Raw genomic sequence first — 19,012 nt, 5'->3', positions numbered from 1 at the left:
AATAGACTGGCCCAGACCGTGGTATTTTGTGAAAGAACCACACTCAAGGGGCCAAAGAGCCACGTGTGGTTCGCGAGCTGCAGTTTGCCAACCATGGGTCTAGGGTGATAAACTTGTAAAAATGAACTGCAGCCTTTAAGCTACAGGCTTCTCATAACCAGTGCTCATTCCTGAGTTCCAAAGCAAGTAGTCAGGGCTCCCCGGGTCTCCAGAACCTTTTCGTAGTTCAGAACAAATGGTCCTTTGGCTCCCAATCAGCAGCAGCTGTCTGCTCAACTCAGGAGAAGACTCCTGTGTCCAAGACATGGAGGCCCTACCACGCATGCCAGGCGTGAACCCAGGAGAGACAAATGGCAATAAGCTTTCTTGATGGCGGGCTGTGGATTGAGATGAAAATTCAGTCTTTGCCTTGGGGTGGCTCCGCAGGAAACTCAGGCCATTCAGGTTGCCAATCACGTCTGGCCAGTTATGCTATCAAGTTTCATATCTGTATCTCCAAAATCTCCGAGGTGATGGTGTATTTAAAGCCTTCTAAAATAAATAAATGTGGGCTGGAAATTTTGAGAACATGAATTTGTTCACCCCAGAATAACCCATATATACCCACTCGTTTCTGTTCTCGATGGAAAATGCCTCTCTAATGTTTTCCTTCTGTGCTGATCTGAGAAACTCGGGGCAGTTGTATCTGAGCCTTTTGTGGCTGCCCAGGCAGAAGGCTGATGCCTTCGATAACTGGGCCTGGCTTTTAAAACAAGTCATGTAGCTGGGGAAGGGCTTACCAAGCAATATTTTCAGTAATGAGATTTAAAGCGGGAGATATCTGAAAATAAGTGGTAGCCATTACTTAGATTATGAAATAAAAGACAATTGTTTATAATTGCTTACTAATTCAGTTTTACATGTTTAACTATGGGGCCAGTGAGCTCCTTATAGACTTTAATTTGGCTCCTAACCTCCAGCAGTTTTCAATTGAAGAGATTCTTAATGCTAAGATTCATTGAAAGTCTCACGTGTGCAAGAATCTAACACTATTTTGCCAAAACAAAATAAGCTTAATCTGGAATGTGTTCCATAAATACCTTCTACTTTGTGTTATGATCAATGGTTCACCATTGTTTGAAAGGAGGATGGTTAGTGAAACAGTGAAATAACACAATTCAAATACGATTGTTACATAATAGTAAGTCAGTTACCCACATTGATTTCCATGTTAGGGTTAATAGAAGGCAAAACTAGAGTCCGGATTGAAGAAAAACAAAGCATAACTTTTCTATCTATTAATAGCTCTTTGTTGGCCATGGTAAATGGAACAATGAAGGGACCAAAAATAGCCATGAGAACCCCTGATTCACAGCCTGGCCACAGGTAGAAGGTGAGCTGGCTTATCTACATGGGCTTTGGTATTTCTATGGTTGTGTCTTATGTGCCTGTGGCTTCAACATTCCCCCGTTATGCCTTCTGGTTTTGGTGTTCACCTACTTCACACTAACCTGATTGTGCTCTTGGCCTTTCTTGCATGCTCCAGGTGGTTGTGCCATTGTCTTCTCCCTTTGCCAGCCTCTGAGATGGCATCATTGATATTCTTTTGTGTCTACCATGAAACCAGTTCTGTCTGCAGAGTATCATATTCTGGTGATGTCGGAGCTTTCTCATTCACACTAATCATAGGAAGGGAAGAACCTCAGAGTGAACACAAGTCCTAGCGATGTTGTTGATGTTTTTCTGAAGCATATTTACTATAATTACACCTGGGACATTCTTCTAGTGTACAATTCTTGGGTTACAACTCCTTGGTTTTCCACAGTGTGGTCCACTCCCACTCTATTTCCTATACCTTTGTGTAATGTTATTCTTGCCTGTTTTAAAACACTTTAATAACAAATTCCAAAAATGAGGAATATCTAAAGTGGTTGTCTGATGTGAGGACATAGTATATATAATTAATCTCACAGAGGAAGGGAGAGGGAGAGAGAGATAAAAGCATCAATGATGAGAGAGTATCATTGATCAGCTGCTCCTGCCCACCCTCGACTGGGGACCCAGCCTGCAACCCAGGCACGTTCCCTGACCAGTAATGAACCTGACCTCCTGGTTCATAGGCTGATTGATGCTCAACCACTGAGCCACTCCAGCTGGGCATATTCAAATAATCTTTGAATTTGAAGCATGTGTGTGATGGGGTTTCTTAGGTAGTGCTAACACACACAAACTGCTTTTAAAATTTCCCTTATCTTCAAACTTTTAAACATAAAGCCTTTTTCCATAAAATTAAGTTTTAATTTTAAAAGGCTGTTCGTCTTAGAAAGCTGCTGATTGGTCTGCATCAGTGAGCACCATTTTGTAATCTGATAACTGGCTCCTTTAATTGACAGCATGTGATGTTAGCTCTTTCTACATTACTATTTGCCTTGTTATGTTGACATTAACTGTTTTCCAGCCTTTTCCACGAGGCTGAAAGACATCTTTGAGTGCAGGAGACAGACACTCAATAAATGTTTGTTGAATTAGAAACAGAACCTTATGAAAATAAAGACCAGAACCTTCTCATGGTAGCATCAAAGACAATAATCACAAAGTAGGATGGAATTTGGTTTTGGGCAATCATCTCCATGAGGATATTTCAAGAGGAAAAGGGTGCTTTCTTAGTATCATGAGATGTCACGGTCCAGATGAAATAATGTGTTTAACCTCATCCCTTGTGGCTACTGTGATCAGGCCCTATGCTGACCAGCCTGGAGAAGCCTGCATGTGGGTGTTAATGAGCTCTGTTCTTTCCTCAAGGGGGCAGAGGAAGAGATAGCCATGGAGGACAGTCCCAGTATGGTTAAGGAGGACCGGGGTCAAAACCTCACCTCACCGTCGCGAAGGAGAAGGCGCCTTCCCAAGGCTCTTGCCTATGTCACTGGTGACATGAGAGAATTTGCTAACTGGCTTAAAGGTATTTTTGCTCCCATCCCTTGGAGAGATGTGAGAAGTGGCTTTGGAAGAAATCGCTGATTCTTCAACTCATCTCTTTAGTTATACAGTCAAAGCTCGGTTCTCGAATCTCAGTCTCGACCAAGTTGTTCAGGGCAGGGGGGGGCGGGGGGGGGGGGGGCAGGGGATGTCTTGGTTGTCGTAGAACCAAGCTTTGGTTTTGGACCTGACAACCCTTTCAGCGTCTCTCAGGCAACAAACAAAGGAGAGAATGCTTTTGTTGCTGGTGAAAATCAATCATTAGCACAGTTTAAAAACATAAAGAGGCCATCAAGAGTGCTAATGTTGCTAAGGGTGTGAAACAAACTATGATCACAGGCAATTGAAGGGGCAGAAAAACTGTTGTTGATTTGGATAAATGACAAGCACTTAGCCAGTGACCGCAGTTCGGAGGCAGTGATATGTGAACGACATGTGAACAAGCAAAGACCTGCACCCCTGAAAGACAGCACTGGGAGCTGGACTGAGGGCTGCAAGTGATTCCTTTCAGGCTAAAGAGGACGCTTCGATACATTTAAGAAATGTTTGTTTATAGATTAAACAATACATTAGACATGCACTGTATGTAAGAAAGGTTAAAACAGTAAGTCATTTGGGAGTCTGAGATGGATTAATTCAATTTACATTATTTCGAATGGGGGAAAAATGATTCCATTTTCAAACAAATCACTTCTTGAATAACCTTCCAGAATGAATTAAGTTTGAGAACCAAGGTTTGACTGTATTCACCTACTTTCTATCTCTTCCCTCCCCATTTTTAAACTTTTTATCTTTTAATCTGCAAGCCTCTTCAAACTTTTTTTTTTTTTTTTTTTTTTTTATGGAGACAGTGGCCAGGGCCAGGATCTTGCTCCTATCAGAGGAAGACAACCGGCTCCATTTTATTGTTTCAGCACCTAAAATCTAAAGTTTTACTATTGGTAATTCAGTCCTTTGACTTAAAAGTCTGTACCTCTACACATGGTGAATTAAGTGCATTTGACACTTTCTGGAGCTGAGATTCTACTAGGGGCAGTGTGGGTTGAGCATAAAGAAATTGGATGCTTAGAGATCTGGGTGCCACTAAAGAGAAATTGCTCAAAGAATATTTTTTTAAAGTTTCACCTTTACCAGAGGGGGTTTTGATGATTTTGCTCAAGGGGGGCCTAAACTTGGGGCTCCTCACTGCTTTCCTAGCTCTGCCCTCATCGTCTTTTGCAGACAAACCCCTAGTGCTCCAGTACTTCGACTGGATTCTTCGGGGCATATCCCAGGTGACACTTGTCAACAACTCCATCAGTGGAATCCTGATTCTGGTGGGACTCCTGGTCCAGAACCCCTGGTGGGCTCTCAATGGCTTCATAGCAACTGCGGTCTCCACCCTGACAGCCCTGATGCTCAGTCAGGACAGGTAGGTGCATCCATCCAAGCCACTCTTCTCACTTCTGAGGACACAGGCGTAGCCCTAACAAAGCCCCACCCCTCCCAGGAGAAACAACCTTTATTCCATAGAACTCTTTATATTTTCTTTTACTGAAAGGTCATATTATTCATGGCATTGGATAAGTAGCCAGTCTGGACAATGCCAAATTCTCATAGCAGTACAAGCTAACCAGAACTAAGCTACAAGTAAATCCCAGGAGAGGTTCTAAAGGGATCTTCTTTAATAATCGATCAATTATTTATCATCAACATTTTTTTTTGTTTGGGAAAAAATGCATGAAAAGCTTATTGGCTTAATAATCCCCTTTATATCTTTAGTCCATGGTTCATTCGGTAAATTCATTCTGCTCAGATTCTAGAGAGATGAATAACCACAAATTCCAAGTCAGCAAGCCTGACTGTAGTGTTAGGATATCTTCTGAACTATGTGCTCGGTTAGAAATAGCATCCACTTTGTAAAGTGCACTGTCAAGTGGTTAAGATGTTTTATGGCATTTTTAAAAGCAATAAACATAAGGAAATCACCCTATTTGAAAATACGTTGATATGTGATCACATTTTTCTGATGAACGGTCTTAGTATCATTTTACAATAGAACTACTAAATTAAATGTGACTAAAATATTGAAGATTAAAATGAAGGAGAAGGAAAAGGGGAGAAGGAGAAGGAAGAAAAAGAATGAGGAGGAGGGGGGGGAAGAGGAGGAGGAGGAGGAGGAGGAGGAGGAGGAGGAGGAGGAGGAAGAAGAAGAAGAAGAAGAAGAAGAAGAAGAAGAAGAAGAAGAAGAAGAAGAAGAAGAAGAAGAAAGAGGAGGAGGAAGAAGAGGAGGAGGAGGAGGAGGAGGAGGAGGAGGAGGAGGAGAAATAATGAGCTGACACCCATCAGGGGTATAGAACACTCCTGACTAACCCGTTCCTCCAGTGAGGCTGCAGGTCTTCCCGATGTTTAAAGTCAATGAATAATCCCTCGTGGGTTGTCATTACACAACTAAGCTCTTATAGCTCTTACTGTGCGTTGCCTAAGAAGATTCTTGGAGAGAGAGTCAGCAAATGCTCCACTTTTGCATCAGCTCCAAAGAGCCTGATTTGTTATGTGTAGAAGGTGATTTAGTATCTTAGGTTAAACCCTTTCCCAGTGCATGTCAAGAAATGGTCTTTCTACTTTGGAGGTGTGGTCTCAGACTATGCCATAGCAAAGGTTCCTGCATTGCTTGGCTCTAGTGAAAGTTCCTTATCAGATGTATTTTAGAAGACCAGGCATATTTACACGTGCTAGTTTACAAATCTCTTTTCTTCACCCTGTCCCTCAAAGGACAGCATTAAAACACCAATCCTCTGTTTTAAGTGAATATCTATTTTCTTGTTGCTTTAACCAGCTTGTACCACAATTTGTAGGCATTGCCATTAAATTTGTTGACGGAACTAAAGCATTCATTCTGAAAGTCAGTTGTTGAGATGATATGTCTTTGCATTAGTTCTCCAGTGGCATCATGTTAGTCCCAATTGTGAAGGGCGTTATCGCTTCCTGGGTTAAATCAATACAAAGTGCATCACCTCCCAAATGGCCTGGGGTATTATTAAAGGTAAACAAAGGACTTTTGAACAGGGAGTCCTTCTTCTAATGCTCTCACTCAGCATGACATCATCTTGCTGATCACCATTGCCTCCGGCTCCAGTTATCAACAAGCCAAGGAGCTCTCACGCGATCCTCTGCCACCCAAGAGTGTGGCTCACTGGCTGTGTCATCTCCTCCTCAGGCCCCGCATTTGATCTCACCCACTCGCTCCATGATCTTCAACCTGTGGCTCATTCGACCTTGAATGCCAGGCCCTTCATGGTGCCAGGTGCTGCCAATGGCTTTGAGTTCCCAGTTATAACATGGGAACCATTTTGACCAGGAGTAGAAGTGAGGTTACCAAGTGTCCGTCAGTAGATGAGTGGATAAGAAAGCTTGGTGCATTTACACCAGGGAATGCTGCTTTACTGTGGACAGAAAGGAAATCTGGCCTTTTTGCAGATGCACAAATGGGCCTGGAGAGCATTGTGCTGGGTGAGGCGGGTCAGTCAGATGGGGATGGGTGCTGTGTGATTTTGCTTATATGTGGAGTCTAATGACAGAACAAACTAACAAAATAGAAACAGACTATCAACAGGGAGAAGGTAGGGGGCTAAGTTAAAAAAAAAGAGAAGGGATTAAGAAAAAAAACAACACATCATAGACAACAGTATGGTCATTACCAGAGGAAAATGAGGGTGAGGGGAGGCAGGAGAAGGTAAAGGGGGGTAAATGGTGATGGAAAATGACATGACTTGGGGTGGTGAACGCACAATATGCAGGTATGTATTATAGAACTGTACACCTTAAACTTATATAATTTTATTAACCAATGTAACACCAAAAAAATCCAAATTTAAAAGAACATATTCCCTTAGAATCCCCTAAATCTCATGACATTCAGGGCCAGCAGTCCATGTAAGAAATGTGCAAACCTGGAAGAGTTTTTATTTGAGCAAACTGGCCACAATTGCCAGGAGACACAATCTCATTGGATTGAGAAGAATGCTCCAGAAAATGGCAATTTATCACTTTTTTTATATGTTAGAATCAAAGGGGAAGACCTAAGGGGGTTACATGAAATCCATTGGTGATGATTAGGGAAGGGGAAAAGACAAGCAGGGAAGTTTCTGGGAGTGGGTGAAAAGTAAAAAGAATACAACTTTTTTTTTTTAAGATACATATTTCTTGCCTAAGCCGGTTTGGCTCAGTGGTAGAGCGTCGGTCTGTGGACTGAACCAGGTTTGATTCCGGTCAAGGGCATGTACATTGGTTGAGGGCACATCCCCGGTAGGGGTGTGCAAGAGGCAGCTGGTCGATGTTTCTCTCTCATCGACGTTTCTAGCTCTCTATCTCTCTCCCTTCCTCTCTGTAAAAAATCAATAAAATATATATTTTTAAAAAAGATACATATTTCTTTTATTTGGGTGGGTATAGGATAACATGATAATAACAATGAGGGGATTTGAGGTCTCTGCTCTAGTGTAGTACCGTATTTGTGCCCTGAGGGGTTTGGAAAAAGAAAATTACCCTGACATTCCAGGGGTATGTTATTGCAGATCCAAAAAAGACTATAGACAGGCTCAGTTAAGGTCAAGATTGAACTTTCTTAGAGAAGCACACCTCCCTAGGGCATGACCACCTGACTTGGAACTGCTTTTAGTTAGAAAGTTTTCATTTCAGACCATCCTATGAGGTTTAGTATGTGGCCAAGTTTGTAGGCATCCCTCCCTCCGCCAGACAGACCTCCCCTAAGCTTCTCAGGTTTAGTATGTGGCCCCTTTTTCGTCTACATGGCCATTTCTGTGAGAGGTAATAATAGTAAGGGGGGAAATACAATATGGGGTCTGGAATGGAAGAATAAAAAGGAGGTGTGGTTAAATGCTCAGAAGCAAAAAGGGCCCCAGGAAAGAATTAGGTGTTAAATATGCACCAAATTAAATGGAGTACTTTGCCAAGTAAAAGAAAAGTAGTTGACTTTCTTTGCACTAACTTAGAAATGTGGGTTTGGAGACAACAAAACGAAAGCACAGGGTGATAAAATATATGGTAAATGGTAAAACCAAGGACACCGTGAAAGTGAATTTACATTTTAAGAATCTTATGCCTGACCAAGAAAATCAGATTTCAAAAACAGTTTTATCTGAAAGCTTTATTCAAGTCAGAGGCCCTCAATGATTTCTAAGAAATAATAACTTCCCGCAGGAAAGGCTAAAGGAAACAGACCCGGGTTGGCACATAGTTAGCTCTGATGCCTCTGTAGGGGGCTGTTCTAAGTGAGCATTTGTAATTTTTCACATTGTTAGTAGTATTCAGCTTCTATAGACTTGGGAATAGATTTCTAAATATAATCGAATTTTCTCATGTGAATATGACCTGGAATTTACAAGTGTCACATGTGCAAACCCAGCCAATGTCCACCTGGAAAATATCCACTCTGTGCTCTCACCTGCAGGTCAGCAATCGCAAACGGGCTGCATGGCTACAACGCCACCCTCGTGGGGATACTCATGGCTATCTTTTCAGACAATGGGGATTATTTCTGGTGGCTGCTATTCCCTGTCTCAGTGATGTCCATGACTTGGTAAGTTGTAACTGGTCTTCTAAATGCTTTTGTAAAAATTATAGGGGTGTGTGTGGGACTGGGGAGTTACTGCTAATGGGTACAGGGCTTCTGTTTTGCAAGATGGAAAATGTCCTGAGAATAGATGGTGGTGCTGGTTGTACAGCAATGTGAGTGTACTTAGTGCTCCATAAGGGCACACTTTAAAATGGTTACATGGTAAATTTCATGTTATGTATATGATGCAACTTCTAGAGAAATCATTTTAAAAATTTAGATTCAGGTAATGTCTATTGGAAAAAGGAAACATTAAAAACGCTGATACATATGGCCTTCATACCACCTCTCCCCTCTCCCCAATATTCTGATGTAATCAGTCTTACTTGGGATGTTGCCTGGGCATTGGGAGTTTTAAAAGCCCCAGAAGTTTCTAAAGTCCAACCAACATTGAGAGCCTCTGGCTGCATCAATGGTCCTCAACCTGCACACGACCAGAATGCCCTGCAGGGCCTGCTGAAGCACAGACTGGGGCTCCCATCCCCAGAGGTCCTGAATCAGTTCACCTTGGATGGGACTGAGAAATCGCATTCCTTTTTTTTTTTTTTATTATGGTTTTGCTGATTTCAGAGAGGAAAGGGGGAGAGAGGAAGAGGGAGAAGGAGAGGGAGAGAGAGAGAGAGATCAATGCTGAGAAAGGAACATTGATTGGCTGCCTCCTGTACCCCCCTACTGGGAATCAAGCCTGAAACCCCAGCATCGAACCTTGACCTCCTAGTTCATGGATCAATGCTCAACTGGGTGGGAGGAGAATTTGTATTTCTAACAAGTTCCTGGATAATGCTGATATGGCCAATCCAGGGATCCCACTTTGAGAATCATTGTGCCTCTATGAACTTCCCTTAGCCACCTGCCCCACTCCCTTCAAAAAATTTTTATTGAGGAGTGGCGTCAGCATCATGGTGGAATAAGGGGAAAATTCCTTTTAAAAAAAAACAAAAAACACTGAATTCTTCAAATTAGTTTCTATGCTGACAGTGTCCTAAATCCTTTTTATTTTTTTCGGATGCAAACATTTCCTTCTTACTGTAGCATATTTAGAATATAAAATACTAATAGCTACACAAGTGAGGAGTAAAGTCCGCTATGGACAGTGTCTGCAGGAGAGCCACCCACCCGGGCTGCACCTGCAGGTGTATGGAGGAGAACCTGCCAGCAAAGCCCACCTGCCCAGGAGGTAACTCCCAGACTGCTCTGAAGAATAGGTTCAAAGGCAAGAGTCATTGCCTGTGGGTGCTTACCACACCCCCTCCCACAAACCATGAAATCTGAAGTTCTGATCTTAAAAGATGGCATTTGAGGAAGTCAACAAGTGAGTGTGCAAAAGAGTCCCAGAGACCAACTAATTCAACCCCCTTACAGTCAAAGACCCTGAGGAGTAAGCAGTGCCTTGCCCAAGGTCACACAGTTCAACTGCTCAAGGACCTAAAACTCTGCCCCCCTGAGTTTAAGACCTTCTTCATCCAGCTCACATCACCTGCATCCTCCCTTAGATAATGGTTTATCTTTTTAAAAATACATACACTAAAGCCTTGTGGACATACAGACAAGAGGGGGAGGGAAGGGCATGTTATCAAGTAGGTCACACATGCAGCTTTACCTGTATAAGTAATATTTTATTTCATATGTCTTAAATACTAGAAAAATATTTTTGAAACCTAAAGGTTTATAGTTCACTGTAAGAAACCCCAGATGTAATTTTTCAAAAGCCAAAGAAACTATGAGTTTACTTTTTTTTACTTTATGTAAGAATTATCCTATGATAGGATATATCTCAAGTGTGTTCAGATTTTGTTTTGTTTTGTTTGTTTTGCCTGTGAAAGGTTTTCCAAGACAGCATTTTAGGGGCATATTCAAAAGCTATCCCTAGTAAAGAGATTCAGTTTGTCAACATTGGCTGCCACATGCATATTCTTCCATTCTGTTCTGTTTTTGTTTTTAGTCCAATTTTCTCAAGTGGGTTGTGCTCCGTGTTCAGCAAATGGGACCTTCCTATCTTCACCCTGCCCTTCAACATGGCATTGACCATGTACCTTTCGGCCACAGGACATTACAATCCATTCTTCCCAATCAAATTGTTCAAACCCATAACCTCGGTTCCCAATGTCACCTGGTCTGACCTCAGTGGCCTGCAGGTAAGATACACAATCTCTTCGCATTCCCCCTGGCTCTGGAAGACAGCCATCATCCTCCTGGTTACTCTTCCATGGGCTTCCCAGCCTTATAGAGACTCAGTTGGGGTGGGGGAGGCTTCCTGTCTTCATTTTGCTAGCTAAAGCATTTGTTCTTCTCCAAAGTTTTGGGCTCTAAGGGTTTGTTGTTGGGGTTGTTTTTTTGTTTGTTTGTTTGTTTTTGTTGTTGTTCTTTTAATGACTATTTGGTCAAAGCTAACTTTCCCTAAGATCTGCAGTGCTAATTCCAGAACATAGTGCCATTGGAAATCACACACTCTATTGCAAACGTGGCCCTTGTTTGGATGGGTGAGATGTGGGCTAGCCACGTATGCAGGCACTCCACCTGGGGCTAAGCCCTCCATGACCTGCCAAAAAGACTGGCTGCTTACTGTTTTACCCACCCTACAACCTCTCTGTGCTGCTTTTCTTATGTTCAATCTCACAAAGAACAATAATTCTGGGTCCCCAAGCTTCAGTAGGCATCAGAATCATTGTTTTCTAAGTACCAATATAAGCACCAACTCAGACTTCCTAAATCAGGAGTCTTCAAACTACGGCTCGCGGGCCACATGCAGCCCGCAGAGGAGTCTGATCCTGCCCGCCAGGTTTCTTGGGCAGTGAGCGCAGCCGAGGTGTTACAGTAGGAATTAGTAGTTCATATAGTCCGGCCCTCCAGCTCTCTGAGGGACCGTGATCTGGCCCCCACTTTAAAAAGTTTGAAGACCCCTGTAATCATCTCTGGCAGTGTGGCCTGGGAACCTGTATAGCAAGCCCTCAAATATTTATGCTGTGGGCCAGAGTTTGAGAATCATCCTGAAGGCTGTATACTGTGTAGCTCTTTACAGATGTGCATAGAGAGAACAGCATTTTAAAACACCTGGTTAACCCAAGTAAAGTTCCAGCTCTTCCTATTGGTATTTATTTAATAAATATCTTTGTTTTCATGATTATTTAAAGAAAGAGAAAACTTGAAAATCAAAGAAACCCTGCTTTTTCTCACGTGTAAAAAATTCACTTTCCCACTGTGAGGTTATAAAACATCTTTTGCTGTCCTCTGGGCTGGGCGATCAAAACATGTGAGAAGCTTACATAACCTTTCCCTTAGTTTCTTGCTCAGAAAATGAATGGGAGCATTTGGAAATAACTCAGAAGGAAAATTTTAAAAATATATTATAGCTCCCCATTAAAAATGATATTATAATATTCATTGATTGATCTATAATCGCACTGTCTAATATAGTAGCTGTTAGCCCCATGTGGGTATTTTAACTTAAATGTAAAATTAATTAAAATGTAAGATTACAATTGTGCTCTTTTGCCTCACTAGCCACATTTCAGGAGCTTGATAGACACGTGTATTGGACAACAGAGATACAGAATATTCCAAGATCATGCAAAGCTCTGTCGGACAGTGCTGGCTGGGAAATGTGGGGGTCTTGTCCTTCCCCTCCCTCTGAACTGCCACCTCAGCATCAGCACTTATTTCCCACCTCACCCATTCTCCACGCCCGTGGCTACCTGAGGGGTAGTTCTGCTGGATGCGCCTGGGTCACATTCTCCGGTCTAGAAGAAACAGAAAATGATCTTGTGTAGACGTGAAAATCCAGCATAGGCAGGAAGAATTTAGGGTCCAACTCACGGTAGAATCAAATTCACAGTATAGACATGCTTCTGAATTGTGGATAAGATCACCTGACTTCATTAACGGCCAGATTGCATGGGAACAATACTATTTCTATGGGCTGTAGAGACGCATGGATGGATTGGCCCCAGCATGTATGGACAGTTGAAAGCAGTAGATGTATAAGTGGTGATCCCTGCCACCCTCATGGGGAGGCGTGGGAGATCCTCATAGTGGGACAGTGGCACCACAGTTACCAAGGCCACATGTCTGTGCAGGCACGAGAACCAGGAGTAGAGGGGGGTGCTGAGAAGGCTTTGAGTACACCAGGGAAGGGTTGGTGTACCTCTGGGAATAAAGCAGAAATAGGACTGAGATTCTTCTGTAAAGAGAGAGGGAGAATTTTTTTTAATTAATGACACTTATCTCAAAAGATTAGATACACTAAATCTAAAATTGCTTTATATATGTTTATGGATGTCCTATGGGTTTCTGTCCAGTTATTTTAACGACTTTATTTCCTAAATTATTTTTACAGCTACTGAAATCCCTGCCTGTGGGTGTTGGTCAGATATACGGCTGTGACAATCTGTGGACAGGGCTCATTTTCCTGTGTGCCATCCTACTTTCCTCCCCACTCATGTGCCTGCATGCTGCCATCGGGTCGGCGATAGGAATAGCAGCAGGTGAGCAGGCATGGAGAGCACCTCCTCCACCCCTGGTGTTGTTCAGGCACCTTCTGCACTCCAGACCTTTCTCTCCTTGAATAATTGTCAGTTGCTGCCTCCACCCTAGGCCCCTTCCAGAGCACCCTGCCTTGCGTCTGCTGCTCTGACTGCTCCTGTCTTCTCTAACAGCGCTCAGCCTTTCGGCTCCATTTGAGAATATCTACTTTGGACTCTGGGGTTTCAACAGCTCTCTGTCCTGCATTGCAATTGGAGGGATGTTCATGGCGCTCACCTGGCAAACCCACCTCCTGGCTCTCGCCTGTGGTGAGTATCCCGTGCATCTTGGAGGAGGGGTGCTGGTGACTATGAGGTCAAAATCCAGGACAAACAGTACAAAAGGACTGCACGAGACACTAGAGCTGGAGTTCTTGTTTGGGACTCGTGCCACTTAAGTGTGTGACCTGGACGAGTAACATCCCCTGTCTGGGAGCATTCCAGTCGGCTCCCAGCTAGGTGGTTATGAAACAGGAGAGCCTGTTGAAAGGTACTATCCATTTTATCCTATGTGTATATTGGGGCATAGAAACTCAACTTGTCCTGTGTTCTTCATACTAATCATTTGACCCAAGAAACGAAAAGGAAATAACTCAAGCTATATACGGAGCCATTTCCCCTGGTGATTCAATTAGAATTTTGTGCGGCCCTTGGAGGACCACCTTAATCCAGCTCTTCTCAAGCTTGACTGTGCATCAGAACTACCTGGGAGGCTTGTTAAAATGCAGACCACTGGGCCCACCCGCAGACCCTAGCTCATTTGTTAGAGGTGGAGGAAGGAGTTTGCATTTCTAAAACAAGTATAAGTTGGAACTGGTGCTGGTTCTCTGAGGGCCACATTGTGAGAACTGCTGTATTAACCCTTTCTGATCCCTACATTGTAGCCAGACTCAGCCCACAGAGCTAAAAGGAGCTCTGGAGAGCGCCACTCCTTCCTTCTAATTTTATTGTTGGGGAACTAAAGACAAAGGACATCCAATCAATTGGGGCGGGAGGAGGCAGAGTAAATGCAAACCCAGAATCCACATTGGCTAACAACCAGGTTGAAGCATTAAGCCCAGGCCTTAGGTGAAAACAGATTCCAGTGATTTAGATTTGAAAAGCTAATGAACTTCTCAGGCCATTGGGAGGGATGCTTATTTTCCCATAGCATCTGATGTTCCTAATTCAACGCAAGTAAAAATACTGTAGATAATGTGCTAGAACCAGCGGTTTTCAATCTTTTTCATCTCATGGCACACAAAGTAATTCTTAAAATTCTGTGTCACACCAAATATATATATATATATATATATATATATTGCTGATCTGACAAAAACAATAGGTATGGCTTTGATTCCTTCACACCAGATGTGTTGGCTGCTGTCATTTTTAAAAAAATATATATTTTATTGATTTTTTACAGAGAGGAAGGGAGAGAGATTGAGAGCTAGAAATGTTGATGAGAGAGAATGTGCCCACAACCAATGTACATACCCTTGACCGGAATCGAACCTGGGACCTTTCAGTCCGTAGACCGACACTCTACCACTGAGCCAAACCGGTTTTGGCGGCTGTTGTCATTTTTTAAAATTTAACAATCTAAGAGAGCCGAAACTGGTTTGGCTCAGTGGATAGAGCGTTGGCCTGCAGACTAAAAGGTCCCAGGTTCGATTCCGATCAAGGGCATGTATCTTGGTTGCAGGCATATCCCCAGTAGGGAGTGTGCAGGAGGCAGCTGATCAATGTTTCTTTCTCACTGATGTTTCAAGCTCTCTATTTCTATCTCTCTCCCTTCCTCTATGTAAAAAAAAAAAAAAAATCAATTAATATATATATGTATGTATATATATGTGTGTGTGTGTGTGTATATATATATATATATATATATATATATATATATTTTTTTTTTTTTAACAATCTAAGGGAAAAGAGGTCAGTGTCCCTGACTAAATAGTCAGGTGTTGCATGTTTTAAACACTCTTGCAGCACACCAGTGTGTCACGGACAGCTGTTGAAAATCGCTGTGCTAGACTGAAGGGAATGACACTCCTTGGGGGAGAAAGGGGTGCAAGGATAGTGGAATGTGCAGAAATTACTTCAAATCTAATGGGAATATTTGTCTAGAGCCAGTTTATCACCAGATTAAGCAATCCAAGGTGTCATTACTAAAATGGCAGACCTCGTGTTAAGCAGGATTTAGAATGAATTTCTGCATTGGGCAGAGGGTGGGATAGGACCAAGGTTTTCCAAGGCCTCATGCAATTTTGATTTCCTGGTGCTGCAGAAAGGATAACAAAACTCAAGTGGCCACTTATATGTCATTTTGTAGTCACACAGCTATTTCCTCTAATAGCCCTTTCAAAACTTTTTGCTCATTCTCCCATACTTGTTTATAAGCTTAGGGCAACAGATTATATGGCCACTTGAGCTTAGCGGGGTTAGAATCTTTCTTCTGAGATTAGTTTGAGGTTTCAAAGCTTTATTTGGAGTGCCTACCTTTATTTTTCTGAGTTGGCAGCAAATACATATTAAACACTCATGATACAGTCCCAACAGTACTTATAAGACCTGGGGATTTAGAAGCTTTAGATCCCAGGTAGTTCTTGCTCACAGAGTGTTGCAGATCAGGGTAGAAGCCAGATGAGTAAGAGAAAGAGCCCATGTGACATTTACAGTAGAACAAGGAGACATCTACAGTGCAAGATTCTTAGGGGAACACTACAGTTTAGAATCATTGAGACGCACCTCCTAGAGAAGCTGGCTTTTCCATAAATTCTAAGAACTGGGAGGAGAAATTCCTGTTGGTGGAGAGCGTGGTCAGAACCAGCACTGGGACATTAGGAGCCCATCCTTAAAGGTCAAGCAGAAACTGTTTTGGTCACAAGAGTTGTGAATGAGGTTTTGACAGATTATGGAAAGAGGTGAAACCAAAGATATTTGAGGATATATTTTCCCAAAGCAGGAATATCTTCATTATTTTTTTTATTATAGAAGTAACACTGGCTAATTGAACAAAACAAAACTAACAAAAGTTCTATCAATACAGAGGAGTATAAAGCAGACAGTGATCATTCATCATCCTACTCCCTGGATAGAACTTCTATGCCTCCCTCTTATCAGGACCCTGTGATTACATTGGGTCCATTTGGATAACCCCCAAGTAATCTCCCTATATCAAGATTTCTTAGTCACGGCTGCAAAGTCCCTTTGCCATGTAAGGTAATACACTCACAGGTCCTGGGGATTAAGACGGAGACATCTTTGGGGATTTTGCCTACCATGCCTACCTTCCTTTGAGTAGATCAGATTTTCTTTACTAGTTTAGCATAATGGTTAAGGCAGTATATTAAATCAGTTAAGAGCCCACACACTGGTGCCAAAATTCCAGCTCTGCTGATTTCAATTTTAATGGATGCCAAATTCATCAATTTCCTCTGCCACCAACAGTGTGTAAAGGTGTCTGTTTCATCACACTGGGTACTCTCAGTGTTTTTCATTTTAGACATTAAGTTTTGAGACAGACCTCCAGCCCCTCTTATAAAGCAAATATCCCATGTAAAATGCCACTGCAAGTTTCAGCTTGCCCACATCACCCTGATGCTATCAAACAAAACTCAGCCTTGTCAACCAAGGTAAATAAATAACAGGTATTTATGACAGAGGTGCCCTATTATATGGCTGTTTCAGGAAAGAAGACTTGGCAAACCCTGATAGAGCCTGCAATGCTGCCTTCCCTGCCTCTAAACCAGAGAATCCCTCAATTTTGTTATTTTATCAATGCAAACTGTAAACACATTCTGTACCTCGTTTGCATGGCCAGGATATGATGGTAGGACTCACACATAGTGGACATTGTCTATGAAGAGTGGAAATCTAGTCTTCCCTTCAGCACTCAAGGGCCTTTTCTCTCCCTCGACAATCCAGAACACTGTCAGGGTCATCAGCTACAAACTGGGGTGTGCAGAACTTACCTCTAAGGAAGGCTTTCCCAGCCCAACTCAGCAAGTCTTAGTTGATGGGCAGCTGCTATTAGATAGTCTGATACTTACTATGGACAGAAAAGCAAGTTGGAATTGGACATCATTTTGAACACCAAGTTCAATATGAGACTTGAACACCAAGATTGTGCCTTGGAAGTGCAATAGATATTAAAAGGAGAGAAATGGCGATAATGTCTCATGTGCTCAGGAAATGTGTCATAGAAGAGCTGGTATTCAAGAGAGCAAGGATAGAGTGTCCCTGGTGCTTATCTGAGGGGCAGTGAATATTTGTTGAATGAATTAATTAATGAATGAATGAATGAATGGATGAATGAATGAATGAAATGAGAGGGAGAGAATAAAATGATGGAAACCAAGCACAGAAACCCTTTCAACCCGCACTGTTGCACCCTTCTGCTCAGAGCAATATCTCAGTTCTGTGATGACAGGGGTGAGTTTACAGCTGCTGTTGTGGAAATACATGATTTCATTTGAGATTCACCACCTCCTTGTAAAATACACCTCCAAGTTACCTCATTACAAACAATGAAACTAGATTCTGAGAAGTTGGGTGATTTGTTGTACAGCAAACAAAATGGCAGAGCTTGGATCTGAAGTCCAAACTGATTCCAAAGACGAACCTTTCCCACTAGCATGAGATGATTCAGATGTGAAAGAATTAGGTATACTGTTGAACAAAAATACTTAAAAAGACAAAATATTGATAAAAGGATGGAACTGAGGAATACAGAGTTTCTCCCACCATTTCCTGTCCTGCCCCCTAAGATAGTTGATGTGATTTCTCACCAGACAGGAAGACTAGGTGGTGAGTATATCTCATTGTGTGCTGATGGCCCAAGGGTGTGTACAAATCATTCTTCAGGTGCTCCTCTGAGCCTCCCTGAGTCCCCTCTTCAGACAAAACTGAAGAATTAATGATTTGCTAGTTGAGGCCTTTGTTTTTGCTGTTTTACATTGAAAGTCACACATACACTCAGATTACCTACTCTAAGATTCATGCTTTACTCAAAGTAAATTTAAAAATAGCATTCATGCTTTACTCAAAGTAAATTTAAAAATAGCATATTTATTTATTGGCTTGAATGCCAGCCTTAAGGGTATTTGGGAAAATGTTATTCTGGGGAGGAATCCCACATTTGTATTCAATTTCTTCTGATCTCTGAGTTACTACATTCTTCTTTTTTTAATACCATGATTTTTTTGTAACTGACTTAATTTGAGAATCCCAGATGCAGTCAGATGCAGTATAAAAACCATATTACCTCAAGAAACATTCATAAGTTTCATTTTAATTCAACTCTGCCTGGATAAAATAACAGGAAAGTTTATTTGCTATGGAAGGATTTTTCCTTAAGTATCAGCAAAGCAGCAACAAGATAGTAACCTCAGAAATGATACCTTTATTGAGTACTTACTGTGTGCTAAGCCCAAGCATTACCTCCTTCATCCTTGCACCAGCCCTGTGAGAGAAATGTTCCTATAACCTTCATTGAACACATGGTCAAGTCTAGATTCAAACCCAGAGCTGCCGACTCCAAACACATACTTGCAACCAGGGTTCTGGGCTAGCTGGCAAAATGTGGATGTTTACATTCCAGGAGATTTATACCAGAAGGCAGCCTTTCCCACAATGAAATGAAGCCTACCAAGCATTGTTCTCTCTTCTTTTTCTGTAGCCTTGTTCACCGCCTACCTGGGAATCAGCCTGTCACACCTGATGGCTGTGGTGAGTTTGCTTTATCATCAGCATGACTGGTCAGCTTTCAGTCATATGGAAACCTTCCTGAAGCTGACGTGGGTGGTGTCCTAGGGCAGAATCCATGACTGTGACAGCCACCACTTCCCCTTTCCTTGCACCTGTCTGTCCTCACCTTCCAGCATCACAGTAAATTTGGGTCCAAATTAAAGTTTCAGGCTTGTTAAGAATATCAGATTGCTTA

The 19,012-nt window shown here is 42.2% G+C and overlaps 1 protein-coding gene across 3 annotated transcripts in view; it reads left to right on the top strand.

The window, feature by feature from the left end:
• The window catches only part of LOC311624379 (urea transporter 2), a 396,459-nt gene that overhangs the window by 373,485 nt on the left and 3,962 nt on the right, over positions 1-19,012 (top strand). For 2 of the 3 annotated variants that reach the window (XM_084887510.1, XM_084887508.1), the window contains exons 3-9: positions 2,782-2,938; positions 4,177-4,366; positions 8,408-8,536; positions 10,515-10,707; positions 12,906-13,053; positions 13,225-13,359; positions 18,749-18,798. In XM_084887510.1, coding sequence (XP_084743636.1) covers positions 2,803-2,938; positions 4,177-4,366; positions 8,408-8,536; positions 10,515-10,707; positions 12,906-13,053; positions 13,225-13,359; positions 18,749-18,798 — 981 coding nt within the window. In that variant the 5' untranslated portion in view covers positions 2,782-2,802. Of the gene's footprint in view, positions 1-1,284; positions 1,373-2,781; positions 2,939-4,176; positions 4,367-8,407; positions 8,537-10,514; positions 10,708-12,905; positions 13,054-13,224; positions 13,360-18,748; positions 18,799-19,012 lie in introns of all 3 variants that reach the window. The other variant, XM_084887509.1, reaches the window with a different exon arrangement.

This window comes from Pipistrellus hanaki, assembly GCF_964339955.1.
Source record: "Pipistrellus hanaki genome assembly, chromosome: 6".
Classification (NCBI taxonomy): domain Eukaryota; kingdom Metazoa; phylum Chordata; class Mammalia; order Chiroptera; family Vespertilionidae; genus Pipistrellus; species Pipistrellus hanaki.
Note: the sequence above shows the minus strand (reverse complement) of the source record. Positions and strands in the feature narration are given on the sequence as shown.